Genomic DNA, 13,411 nt, shown 5'->3' with positions numbered 1-13,411 from the left:
TTCGCAAACAGAACTTGGTGCCAACAGTAAAACATGGTGGAGGAGGAATTATGGTATGGGGTGTATGTCGTCCGCTGGAGTTGGTAATCTTGTTTTTATTGACAGTGTAATGGATCACTACAGGTATATTGACATTTTAAATCAAAATTTGAAATCTTCAGCACGAAAATTGAACCTTCATAACGATTTTAAATTCTACCAGGACAATGACCCCAAGCACACTGCTTTGAACTTTAGACTCTGGCTGCTGTATAACTGTCCTGAAATAATAAAAACACCACCACAATCTCCAGACTTATATCCCATAGAGAATATTTGGCAAGAATTGGAATCAAGAATTCGCAAACACACCATTTTTTCAAAACAACAATTAAAATCGGTGCTTCAAGAAGAATGGGGTAAAATCACTCCAGAAATCACAAAAAAATTAGTCGAATCCATCCCAAGAAGATTAAATCATGTTTTAAACGTAAAAGGAAATCCAACAAAATATTAAAACCTTTTAAAAGTAAAATTTTTGGATAAATATTTGATGGAAAAGTAAGTGTCCCATCACTTATGTGAGCCATTTTTTGCTCCGTTTTAAACAATTGTATTTTTATTAAATTAATATCTTAATATTTTGAGAAAATGTATGTTATGTAATAATTGTTACTAAATTTAAGTATGAAACACACCAACAAAAAATTTTACATGTTTTTTTTTTTAATTTATTTTATTGCAGTTTCCTTTTGTAAAGCACAAGTGTCCCATCACTTTTGTGAGACACTGTATATTAAGATGTATTAATGTTTTATTAAATGTGTTTTGTTTGAACATGAATTGTGATTTCAAACCTAAAGAACCGCAAAATTGGTGTCAGAATCGGGATCAAATTACAAACAACAAACAGAGGAATATGTAGCAATATTGAATGAAAGAAGAAATACTTCTGTTAATAGTGAAATCAATGCATCAACTGCTCGAATTTTCAGTGACTCCTCTTTTGCTGCTGTTGATGAAGATCATGAGCTAAAACAAAATATTAGTAAGTTCAATTTCCATTTTCACAGTTTTCAAATGCGTATATAAATTTTAATGGTATTGAAAGCTTGATTTCTAAATTTGATGGTAATCCGTATAATTCGGTTGACAAATTTATTGAAAACTTTGAGGATGTATCTAATTTGTTAAACTAAATGAATTACAGAAACTGATATTCGCCAAGAGATCTTTAACTGGTAAAGCAAATTATTTATTGAAAGTGAAACGAAAATTAATTCCTGGAATGCACTTAAGGCTTTATTAGTAAATGAATATGGTATTCAGTATAACTCTGCTCAGTTACATGAATTATTATCAAAACGTAAAATGCAGAAAAAGAATCCCTATATGAAATTTTTTGGTAAAATATGTGTTCTAAAGGTAATATTTAAAACGCTGCTTTAATGGAATATGTTATTAATGTTATAAATGATTCTACATTTAATAAAGCTATTCTCTATGGTTGTAAAACGTTGGCAGAATTTCAGGAAAAACTTAAGATATATGAAGAAATTAAATTAGATAATGATAAAAACAAATTCGTTCAACCTAATTCTAAAACCAGAAGCGGCCATTTTGAAAGTAAAATAAAAACAAATATTCATTGCTATAACTTCGGAAATCTTGGTCACGCGGAGAATTTCTGCAAAAATAAGAACAAGGGAAAAAATGCTTTCGTTGTAATTTATTTGGACACGTAGCCGCAGAATGTACAAAAAATAAGACGAACATAAAAGATTTTGCCAGAGTAAATCATATATTTGTAAAGAAGCAGTTAAATGATATGCATAAAATTGTATCGATAGATAATGTAGAAGTAAAAGCTCTCATTGATACAGGAAGTGATATAAATATAGTATCAGAAAAAATTATAAAGTAATTGGTTCACCTAATATTAATTCTTCCGATTTGATTCTAGTAGGCTTTGGTAACAATAAAGTAGTAATAATTCTAGTAGGCTTTGGTAATAATAAAGTAAAACCTAATGGTTATTTTAAAGATTCCATACGAATCGATGATTGCGAAATTAAATCAAATATTTATGTTGTGCCTCAGGGAACAATGAAAGAAAATGTCGTTATTGGCAATGAATTGCTTTCGCATATGGAAATTATTATAAACAAGAAATGGCAGAAAAGATACACAGAAACAAATATTTAAGGTAGAGAAACGAAATAGGAGAACAATTAACAATTCATGCGTCAAATTAAAAAAAGACGAAATACCAAAGTGTAATGACTCGATAGAATTTTTGAAGAATTACGCTAGAACATTATAGAACAGTAAACCTTTAATTAGTAAAACGCATTAATCAGATAAACCAGTGTATAATAGAGTTACTTCTCTAATTACTAATTCTACCTGCTTATTTTGTAAAGACGATTATTTTTTACACGAGTGTTCTAATTGTTTTAAATTTACCAGTGCAAAAACGAATAGAGTTTGTTAAGGCTAATAAACTTTGTTTTAATTGCTTGTCTAATGTCCATAAACTTAAAATGTGTAAGAGAGCAAATACTTGTAAACATTGTTTTAAGTATCGTCATAGCATTTTGCATTTAGAAAATAATTTCAAACCAAAAAATGCATCTAGATTCCTTTCACTGGAAGCACGAGTGTTTGTTTCGAAATCGCAAATTAAAACAGAAAACAACTTGAGTGAGGACTCTCCAACTGCTTGCATAAACAACTATGAAAATCACCATTTTGTAGCTCATGCTAATGGTAAACGTAGTCAGGTACTTTTGTGTACTGCTTTAGTTAAGGTTAAAAACTCAAAAAGTGAATTCATAAATTGTAGATGTTTACTAGATTCAGATAGTGAAAAATCATTCATTCGTCGGAAAACAGCTATCAATTTAGGATTGAGCGTAAAGAATTTGAAGATATTAGTGTCATGTTTAAGTACTTTCAATAGAACTACTACTGGAGAAGTTGACTTGTTGTTCACACCTCATTTTAATACTAGTTACAGAATTTCAACGTCCGCTTACATAATAGACAAAATTACAGGGAACATCCCAAGTGTAACATTACTTTTGAATTTATATGAAAGCTTCCAAGATTTAACTTTAGCAGATCCTACATTTCATGAATCGGGAGAAATTAATGTTTTACTAGGAGTTAACGTATTCCTTACTTTAATCAATGGTGAGGTAATTAAAAGGGGCAAAAATCTTCCATTTGCATTGTGTTCTAAGTTAGGATGGGTAGTTGCTGGAACTACACATTTTGAATTCCCAAACCGTAAACAGGTTTCAGTCAATACGCTAAACGCAAATACGGAGGAATTAGTTAAATCATTTTGGGATTTAGAACAAATTCCCGCATCGAAACCTTTAACTAAAGAGGAAAGATTGTGTGAAAACCATTTCGTGGAAAATCACGTCCGTAGTGAAAATGGTCGTTACTCAGTAAAATTGCCATTCAAGCCTAAAAGAAATAAGTTGGGTAATTCCAAACCATCAGCCTTTCGCAACTTTCTTAGTCTGGAACAAAAACTAATAAAAAACTCCTGAAGTACGAGTATATTAACAATATAAAGACTTCATGTCCGAATATTTATCACTTGGACACATGGAAGAGTTATTCGATGATAATCTAGATAAAATAAATTTTCATTATTATATACCTCGTCATCACGTGCTAAAAGAATCGAGTCTTACCACAAAACTACGCGTCGTTTTCAATGCTAGTGCCAAAACTACATCAGGGGTATCGCTTATTGACACGCTAATGGATAGTCCCAAGGTACAAGACGACTTATTTACTATTCTTTTGAAGTTTAGATGCTATCCCATAGCCATTAGTAGTGACGTATTGAAAATGTATCGACAAGTTCAAATTCATGATGAAGATCGCGATTACCAAACAATATTGTGGAGAGATGATCCAACGAAGCCGATTAAAACTTAAAGGTTGTACACAGTTAGTACGGCACTACTTCAGCTTCATACCTGGCTACTCGCGTACTCAAACAACTAATAATTGACGAAGGAGCTAAATTCCCAAAAGCAGCTGAAATAATATTACACAATTGTTATATTGATGATGTCCTATGGTTCAGATACAGTAGTATCTGAACAGTAGAGTTAATTTCACAACAGTAGAGAACGCAGTAGAGAACGCAGTTAATTTCACAACTGAGTGAACTTTTAAAAAAAGGTGGCTTTCAATTGCATAAATGGGGGTACAAAGGATCGCTCGATTTTAAAAACTGCATTGAATGCTCAGAAAGCTAATTCTTCATGCACAGTAATTGATACTAAATCAATAATATTATTGGGTTTGAAGTGGTATCCAACGCAAGACGAGTTTACTTGTCACTTTGAAAATCTTGAGAACAGAGAGAGTTCTACTAAAAGAATGATTTTGTCTTCTATTTCGAAAATCTTTGATCCACTTGGTTGGTTAGCACCTTTCAAAATTGCAGCAAAAAATCTTGCTGCAAGATATATGGAAGTTACAAATCTCGTGGGATGATCCCTTACCAGATGAAATCAATCAAAGACGGAAGATCTATTGTGAAGATATCGCAAATCTTGAATGCATTCGTATTCCTAGGAGAGTAGTATTGCCCAAAGCTATAAATGTAGAACTTCATTGTTTCTGTGACACATCAGAGAAAGCTTACGCCACAGTGATTTATTTAATGTCTTCAAATAAGATGCAGCTACTAACATCAAAGACTCGTGTAGCTCCCCTGAAAGTAATTTCTATTCCTCGTTTAGAACTCTGCTCTGCCGTTCTGTTAGTGCATTTTGTTCAAGCTGTGCAGAATTCATTACAAATTCACGTTGACGATATTTACGCATGGAGTGATTCAGTGATAGTTTTGTCATGGATACAATCAGAACCCACACGCTGGCAAACCTTCGTAGCCAACCGCGTTTCAGAAATTCAATCAGTCTTACCATCATCGCATTGGAATCACATAAAAAGGAAAGAGAATCCAGCTGATCGTGCATCAAGAGGTCTTTTGCCTTCAGAACGTTCTACTCATGACTTGTGGAGGACAAGTCCTCAGTGGATTAATTCAAATAATATTTCGTTCTCTATCAACTTACCATTTTCAGAAGAGTCTTTAAAAGAACAACGGAAAAATGTTTCTTGTTCAATTGGAACAATCGCTTCGCAAATTTCAGTCCTTAATGAAGTTTCATCATTCTTGAAACTTAATCATCGCATGGTGTTTTCGGTTTGAGAATAATTCAGCTAAATCTACCGCAACAAGGTTTAAGGGTTACCTTAAAACCGAAGAATTGCAATACGCTAGAAATGCAATTGTTAGAGTAGTTCAAAGGGATGCGTTTTTTAATGAATATAATTTTCTGAAGAACCAACCTTTGAACTCAAATAGTAAGATCCTTTCTTCGAACCCCTTTATCGATAAGAATGGACTTATACGCGTCCGAAGAAGATTAAGACAAGCCAACATCGCGCAGGACAGAAAATATCCATTTTGTTACCCAAGAAACATACATAACACAGATTCTAGTGAATCATTTTCATGAATCCCATCTTCGTGCTGCCCCTCCTGCTATTGCTATCAGTGATTAGAAGAGAATATTGGATAATCCACGCTAATTCAGTTGTAAGACAACAGATTTGGAAATCTGTGAAATGTCATCGTGTACGAGCTAAAACATCTACCCAGATAATGTCTGACTTATCGTCTAGAGTCGTTCCGTCAAAGGTTTTCTCCAAGGTTGGAATTGACTACGCCATTTTAAGTGAAGCCCAGGCAAGGTCGAGGAGTAAAACCAGTGAAATGCTACATTTGTATATTCGTGTGTTTTACTACAAGAGCTATACATATTGAATTAGTAGGTAATCAAGCATCAGAATCATTTATTCCCGCTTTGAAGCGCTTTGTATCTCGAACAGGAAAACCAATAGAAGTTTTTCCTAGCTCAGATAATATTATGCGTATCGTGAAGCTCAAAACTGCTAATGGAGTTTTCAAAAGGCCAATTCACAAACTTAGTGTTTTGCCTATCAGTGCTTAAGTTTTTTTTTTTTTTCTAAAGCATTATAACTTTGTACAAGGCTTCTGTGCATCTGTTTTGAGAACAAGTGTGTATCATTTCATAATTTCATATTATGTTTTTTATGAATATTTTAATGACACATTTTTGCATAATTTAATATTGTTATGAAAATTACAGTTGTAAAAGCTATTTAGATTTGAAACGATATTTCAACGCCGGGCGGAATATTTCGGCCACCAGAGTCGTCTGCCTGTCTGTGAGATATTGTTTCGCAATGTGCAGATCGTATGCGCAGCTCGCATTTTGTTCTTGCATTCTTGCAAACGCTAATTGTAACTTTCGCTTTACTTTTTGCTGTGTTGTGTTCTAAAGTTGAAATCGCTGAATAAAAGTTGTACTACAGTCCACTCGCAAAGATGTATTCTTATGTTTATTAATTTAAATTTAAGATACCGCTACGCTACACATAAGATACCCTACATACGTATGCAGAAGCTATGGAAATTGTTTCTAGAAAAATGGGTGCTATTTCGCAAAAATTGATTAAAGATTTGTTTATGGGTGGCGTGAACTGCAAGTAACCTTCATATGAGAGATAAGATTTCAGAAAACCTACATATGCATTTACTTTGCAGTTTTCAGAAATGTTATCTTATTCTTATATAGATCATTCTCCCGGTGTCGCTTATGGTACAGGCTGAGATCTGTATTCTGACAGTTTCGGTTCTGAGAATATCAAATACACTACCCCGTTAATTCGAGCTTCATTTGGCACGTGGCAAATTTAAGTAGCTCCAGTAAGTTTAGCTCAGATTCACAAGCTCTAGTCTAAATCACTCAAGCTCTTAAACTAGTCCTAAATCAATAATACAAGGTGTGTTCGAAAAGTTCGGTGATTGGTCTCATAATTAAAAAAGCGCGCCCGTTAGGATCTTGTGCTCACGCAGACGCAGTGAGAGAAATGTCATCTAGAGGCATCTAAGGGCCATTTTACGACAGATAAGAGGAAGCGCACGCTATGAGCAGTTTAACACAGACAGTGTGAGAAAGATTGTCAGTGTGACATGGAGCAACGCATAAGCATAAAGTTTTGCTTCAAGTTAGGCAAAACGGCGACGGAGACACATGACATGTTAGTGAAAGTTTACGGTCAGGAAGCAGTGAGTAAAAAGTGTGTTTGTGAGTGGTTTTAAACGCTTTACAGACGGAAGGGAGTATGTCAAAGACAGACACCAAGTTCCAGTTTTGGATCACCCCTCATATTCTCCAGATCTGGCTCCCGCGGACTTCTTCCTCTTTCCCCGCCTCAAAGGAGTTCTGAAAGGCCAACACTTTTCCAAAATTACTGAGATCCAATAACGTGTGACAACGGTGTTTCGAGCCATACCGAAAGAAGCGTCTGCAGGCAGTTTCCAACAATTGTACACCCGATGTCAAAAGTGTATTGTTGCTAATGGCGAATACTTTGAAGGACAGTAAAGCTATTTTGCTTGTTTCTCTTGTTTCCTTTTTTTAATGGTAAAATTCACCGAACTTTTCGAACACACCTTGTATATCCTCAGTCTAACTCCACATCCTTCGTTAGTGAGAAATTAGTTTAATCATATCATTCAGGTAGAAAGGGGGAAGCTTGGTCTTGCGATGTACTGTTAATTTACGACCTCCGAGGCTTGCTGAGCCATGTTTTCTGCCCAATACGGAGAGCACCAAAAGAGTTATCCGTGTAGTGTAATCAAATAAATTCGCGAAACCCATATACAGTTACTTTAGTTACTTCGCAAGATTCTAACCTGTGTTCTTTTGAGTTACAGTTAAAGTTGAATAATCTTAAGAACTGGTAAGAGAATAATCGCTTGAGTTCGTGAGACAGAAAACAAACGTGGGAAGGATTGAATTATCCTTTATTATTCCAAATAACGGTTAACAAATGACTTCGTTCTTGGAGTCACAATAAAGCCTCCACTAGGGCTAGGAAACTAAGAACTAAAAATTAGCTAATCTTAACCCTAAATAATGGCGTTATTTATCGTTAAGCTATCAAGGGCCTAAAGTACGGCCGAGCGTAACAATAGCTTAAGAGAGAGTAGCCTAAAAAGGCGAACGCGCGCTATTCAGAATCACTGGTTCTCTCTAACGAAGTCAGCAAAACTTCACAGTTAAATATTTCTCCTCATTTGCATTCAAACGCGATTCTAAAACTACGTTCTGGCCGGAAGTTGTAAGCTTGAAATTAAGAAACGATAGGACAGTAACTTTAACACAAAATTAACTGTTAGATAAATTAACATAATCCTTACAACTTAATTATATAGATCACCCACGTCGAAGATTTCATTAGTTATATTTAAGTTTGAAATTTTCCCGTTATGCAAAAATTCACTGTTCCGATTTAAGATATTTAGCTTTCGATCAAAAATAAATAACATTAACTTTATATATTATATTTTAATATTAAACTTTGTCAAGTCTCTGTCATAAGTCATGATTAAGAATTCGCCGTTTAGAGATAGGAATTAGATTTTTCTTCAGAAAAGATCATTCGATTGCATTATTTATATTAATCTCGTATATATTATTGTTGTTATTTTAGAAAAGTTGCTCTCATTTTATGTATCTGTTATTTCTTTCAGAGTTATTCCATCCACAACTTTACTGGAACTTCGCAGTGAAATCGCCGAACAACTGGGCAATGAAAATGTTCCAGAAGCTTTTGTATTTTTGCGCAGCGTCGGGAGAAATTTTACACAGGTAATAAAACTAATTTTTCAGTTTATGCCATTTTTCATTCTAATCATGGATAAGAAGTGGACTTTTGAAAGGGTTAATGAAAATCAATTTAAATATCTTTATTAGAAAAATTTCCTTTTCTTTCGAAGGAAGAAATATTATATGAGTGTCAATCAAAAAGTTAGCTGCATGCATATGAAACGGTAACCTGAAAAATACCCACAGAAAAAAAGCCGGCCAGAAAAATACTCACAGAATAATCTTCACAGGTATAACTGCTCACAGGAAAAAAATGCACACGGAGATGTGCCCACATAGAAAAAGCTCACATGTTACCTCGACTTCTTTCAGTAACTGAACTTGTACATATTATCGCAGGCTTATTTAATCAAGATTAGTATTCGTATTATTTTATTCAAGGGCCCACCAGCGGCTGAGCGATAAAGTCGCTGAATACTGTTAGTTCGGTGCGAGATTCGAATCTCGCGAACGGGCTGGCTGCATAGGCGTTTTCGTGGTTTTCCCCATGTGTAACGTATATGCGAGCCAGTTTCCCTTAGAAAGTCCTCCACGAAGACAGAAGATATCCCTCGAGGCTTTGCCATAATAACACCACACTATTTTACTCAAAAACTTAGTGAACTTTAAGAACAGAAAATGCAGAAATGCTTATGTAGAAATGTAAGGATCTTAAGTTTTACTAACGTTTATTTTATTTTAAATCTTTACTATCACTTCTTATTTTCTACTTCCGGCCAGAATTAAAAGCTTTAACTTATTTATGCAAATTTGTCTTGCGAACGCCAAGTACTTAAGTTGTGGCTTTTTGCCAAGCAAGAGAGAGGAAGGAGTGATTACGAGCAGGCCGCTTGCCATAGCAGTTTTATTCGGTTGCTGGTTGCCTTCAAGGCCAGAGGTTTAATCCTCTTGATAATTTTAAACGTATCGTAGTGTTAACAGTTCTCTGTACTACATACGGCCTTTCTGTTAATATACGGCCAATCTTCAAGTCGACACTTGTTTACTAATCCAAAGTTAGTTTAGTTAGAGTTTAGTTAATATTTTTATATTCTTACGTTCAGACCACAAGTGGTTGGTCTCTGTATTCCGAAGTCCGGAAATCATTGTAAAGAGAGAAAAAATAAAGGGTTTCGTATACCCTTCCTGTGTATCTTGTCTACTTCCCACATTTATTGAACATAGCTTTAGTAAGCTCCATGTTCCGAGTCAGGTCATTTAATGTTCCCAAAGCAAGTAAGGAGGAATACTGAACCTGATAGTGGCGCCCGACGAAGAAGAATAACCATGGCCGAGTTTCAAGAAGAACCTGTGCTGCCTGCAGAAGCGGCTCAGAATCCAGAAATGCCAGCTGCCGCCCTAGAAGTAATTTTTTACATCGTCCAGACCATGCGCGCATCGATGAAACCAGAAGCAACATTTAATGGAAACTCACCGGTAACCAGTTTTTTGGAAAAATTGGATGACCACTTCAAGCTGTATCCCGTGCATGAGTTCCAGAAAGTCACCTTAGCTACCAGCGCTTTGAGGGGCCAAGCGCTTAATTGGTTCAAATGTATAGGCAGAAGCCTCTTGGGTCAAGCGGGAAGTCCCACCTATACTTACAAAAATTTCAAGACTGCCTTAGTAAAAGCCTTCCCTGTCGTAAGGGATCGTGCAAAATTAGAAACGGAACTTTTCAGCATATATCAGCAACGAATCGAAAATCTTTCCACCTTTATTTTAAGAAAAATTCACGTCTTCAAACTCTTGTATGGAAACCGTCCGGATCCTGAGATAATTCATGTGATTTTGCCGAGGTTACTTCCCCAAGTACAAGACTTTATTGAATTAAGGAATCCGACTACACTGGAAAAGTTATTTGAGCTAGCAATCCAGTTTGAAAGTAGAAGAACGGCGGACATTGAAAGAAGACCCCAGTATAAGCAACGAAACGAATTTGGTGCGCCAAGGCCACAGTAAAGTCAACCACAGGGCTACGGAAGCAAAGCGAATCAGTGGGCAAGGAAACCCGAGTATCCAAAAACAACCGGCGAACGTCGACAGTTCAATAGTAATCCAGGAAAAAAGTCTGAAGGCCAGTGGAAAAAGAAGAAAGCATGGAAAGGAAAAAACAAGATTTAAACTAAAACGGATTTCTGCTGACGGGAAGGTGCGGAAATCCGAAGGCCAAGAAAACCCCTCTTCCTTCAAGTTAAATACAGTGATGGTGAAAAATTTGACTCTTCCAAAGATTGAAGTGTTGGTGAATAACATCCCAGCCACCGCACTCCTGGATACAGGCACGCAGTGTTCCTGTGTGGCAGAAGATTTTTTTAGGAAGTATTTTCGGAAATACCGCATATATAATTCGGATAATACGACAGTGTTAGCTGCGCAGGGAGAAAGATGCAAGTGCATAGGTAAATTACCGCTATACGTTCGTGTCAAGGACGAACAAGTAAAGATTACGTATTTTATAGTAAAGAATTTGCAAGCACATATCATCTTAGGGATAGATTTTCTTTCAGAGGCAGAAGCAACCCTGGATTTTAATGAAGCGTCCCTTAAGCTGACGATGAAACCAGTTCGAGAAGAAAAAACGGAACCACCAATGTTAAACCTTGACCACCTTCCTAAGGAAGAGCAACAAAAAATCCGACAAGTGATAAATGAATTTGCATCGTTATTTAGTGATATTCCAGGATTTACTTAAGTTACTAACCATAGTATCGACACTGGAGATTCACTGCCAGTTCGCCACAAACCATACCCATATGATAAGAATAAAGAAAAAATTATAGAGTAGCACATTCGAGATATGTTACGTAAAAAGATCATAACGCCCATCTCAAGTAGTTATGCTAGCCCGGTTGTGTTATGTAAGAAAAATAATGACTATCCGGTAACACATCCGAAAAGGTGGCGTTTTGCGATTGACTATCGTAAATTAAACTCCATGACTAAATATCCGTTACCTATTATTGAAGAAATTCTAAGGAACATAACCTCTACCAAATACATGACTACTTTAGACTTAACGACTGGTTATTTTCAAATAGGGGTTAGACCGGAGGACGTGCTTGAGACTGCTTTTATAACCAAGTCTGGCACTTATGCATTCCTGCGTATGCCGTTTCGCCTTTCAGGGGCACCGGCAACATTTCAGCGATGTATGGACATTGTGCTAAGGCCTGTTCTTGTAAAGTCCACATTTATCTATTTAGACGATATCATTATTACTAGTGATAATCTGGACCAATATGTACATGATTTAAGACAGGTGTTTTCATTATTAAATGAGGTCGGTCTAAAAGTTAATGTCGAAAAGTGCAAATTTGCAGCCCTTGAATTAAAATACTTAGGTTACAAAATATCTCAGAAAGGAATCGAGACAGACGAATCAAAAATAATCGCTGTGCAAAAGTATCCACCGCCAAATACGGCGAAGAAGCTCTCTTCTTTTCTAGGACTTTAATCATATTATAGGTCCATTATAAAAGATTTTGCAGCTATTGATGAACCATTGTTAAAATTAAAAAGGAAAAAGGCAGGATTCTCGTTGACGGCCGAAGCCAATAGTGCTTTCGAAAAATTAAAGCAAGCATTAATGCAAGCCCCTGTTTTGAAATTTCCTGAAAAGGATGAGAATTTAGAAATTTCAGCGGATGCTTCTGATTATCGGGTAGAAGCGGTACTTTCGCAAAATCAGCAGCCCGTGGCATTTTTTAGTCGAACTTTAAATCAAACACAAAGAAATTATTCCGCGACCGAGAGAGAGGCACTTGCAGTTCTGTTAGCAGTGCAAACGTTCCGAGTCTTATCCCCAAGGTTGATAAGATGGGCACTCAAGTTACAAGACTATAATCTGGTAATCAAGCACACCCCCGGAAAGGAAAATATCGTAGCAGATGCCCTATCCAGAATAAAAATAGATGCAGAAGGTAATACTGAAAAGGTGGCAATGCTCACAGCATGTACAATAAATTCCCGAGAAACTGTAATAACCGAACTGGGTAAGGATCCTGAGTTTGGAAACATTTATGAGTATTTAAAGGATCCTGAAAATTTTAGCCACCAAGATATTGTGGCGATAAGAAATAGGGCGGCCCATTACGAACTAAAAGATGGTATATTATTTTATTTAAAAACTACAAATTCCAACAACGAATTTCGATCTGTAATCCCAGCTAGTCTTAGATTAAATATCCGGCAGGAGTTACACGACTGCCCTTTAGCTTCTCATGCTGGTATTCGAAAAACTATCCAACGCGTACGCGAAGCAGTCTATTTTCCTGAACTGTAAAAGTTAACAAGGGCGTATGTCCAGTCCTGCCCAACATGTCAAGCAGTTAATTATATTAATTTCCGCCCGGCCGGGTTTCTAAATAGCATTAAATCCGAATTTCCAAATGAAATAATTGGCATCGATTTATTGGGGCCTTTCCCAAAAAGTCAGTTAAATAAAAGTCGGTATCTCCTTGTTATGGTTGATTATTTTAGTAAGTGGACCGAAATTGTTCCCTTAAAACGAGCGTCCGCGAAATTAGTTACTGATTCTATTTTAAATAAATATATTTTAAAATACGGGGCGCCCCTAAAAGTTATATCGGATAATGGTCCTCAATTTGTAAGTAATATATTTGAAGACATGTGCCAAAAACTGGGCATAC

The 13,411-nt window shown here is 35.9% G+C and overlaps 1 protein-coding gene across 1 annotated transcript in view; it reads left to right on the top strand.

Moving 5' to 3' along the window:
• Nucleotides 1–13,411, top strand: part of LOC118185749 (uncharacterized) — a 389,910-nt gene that overhangs the window by 277,819 nt on the left and 98,680 nt on the right. The window contains exon 3 of the mRNA XM_085825462.1: nucleotides 8,645–8,762. Within this exon, the coding sequence (XP_085681588.1) occupies nucleotides 8,645–8,762 (118 nt within the window). The remainder of the gene's footprint in view (nucleotides 1–8,644; nucleotides 8,763–13,411) is intronic.

Source organism: Stegodyphus dumicola, chromosome 10 (genome assembly GCF_044657685.1).
Source record: "Stegodyphus dumicola isolate Sdum_Otavi_A_Nest chromosome 10, ASM4465768v1".
In the NCBI taxonomy this organism is placed as follows: domain Eukaryota; kingdom Metazoa; phylum Arthropoda; class Arachnida; order Araneae; family Eresidae; genus Stegodyphus; species Stegodyphus dumicola.
This window is presented reverse-complemented; position numbering and strand designations above follow the sequence as displayed.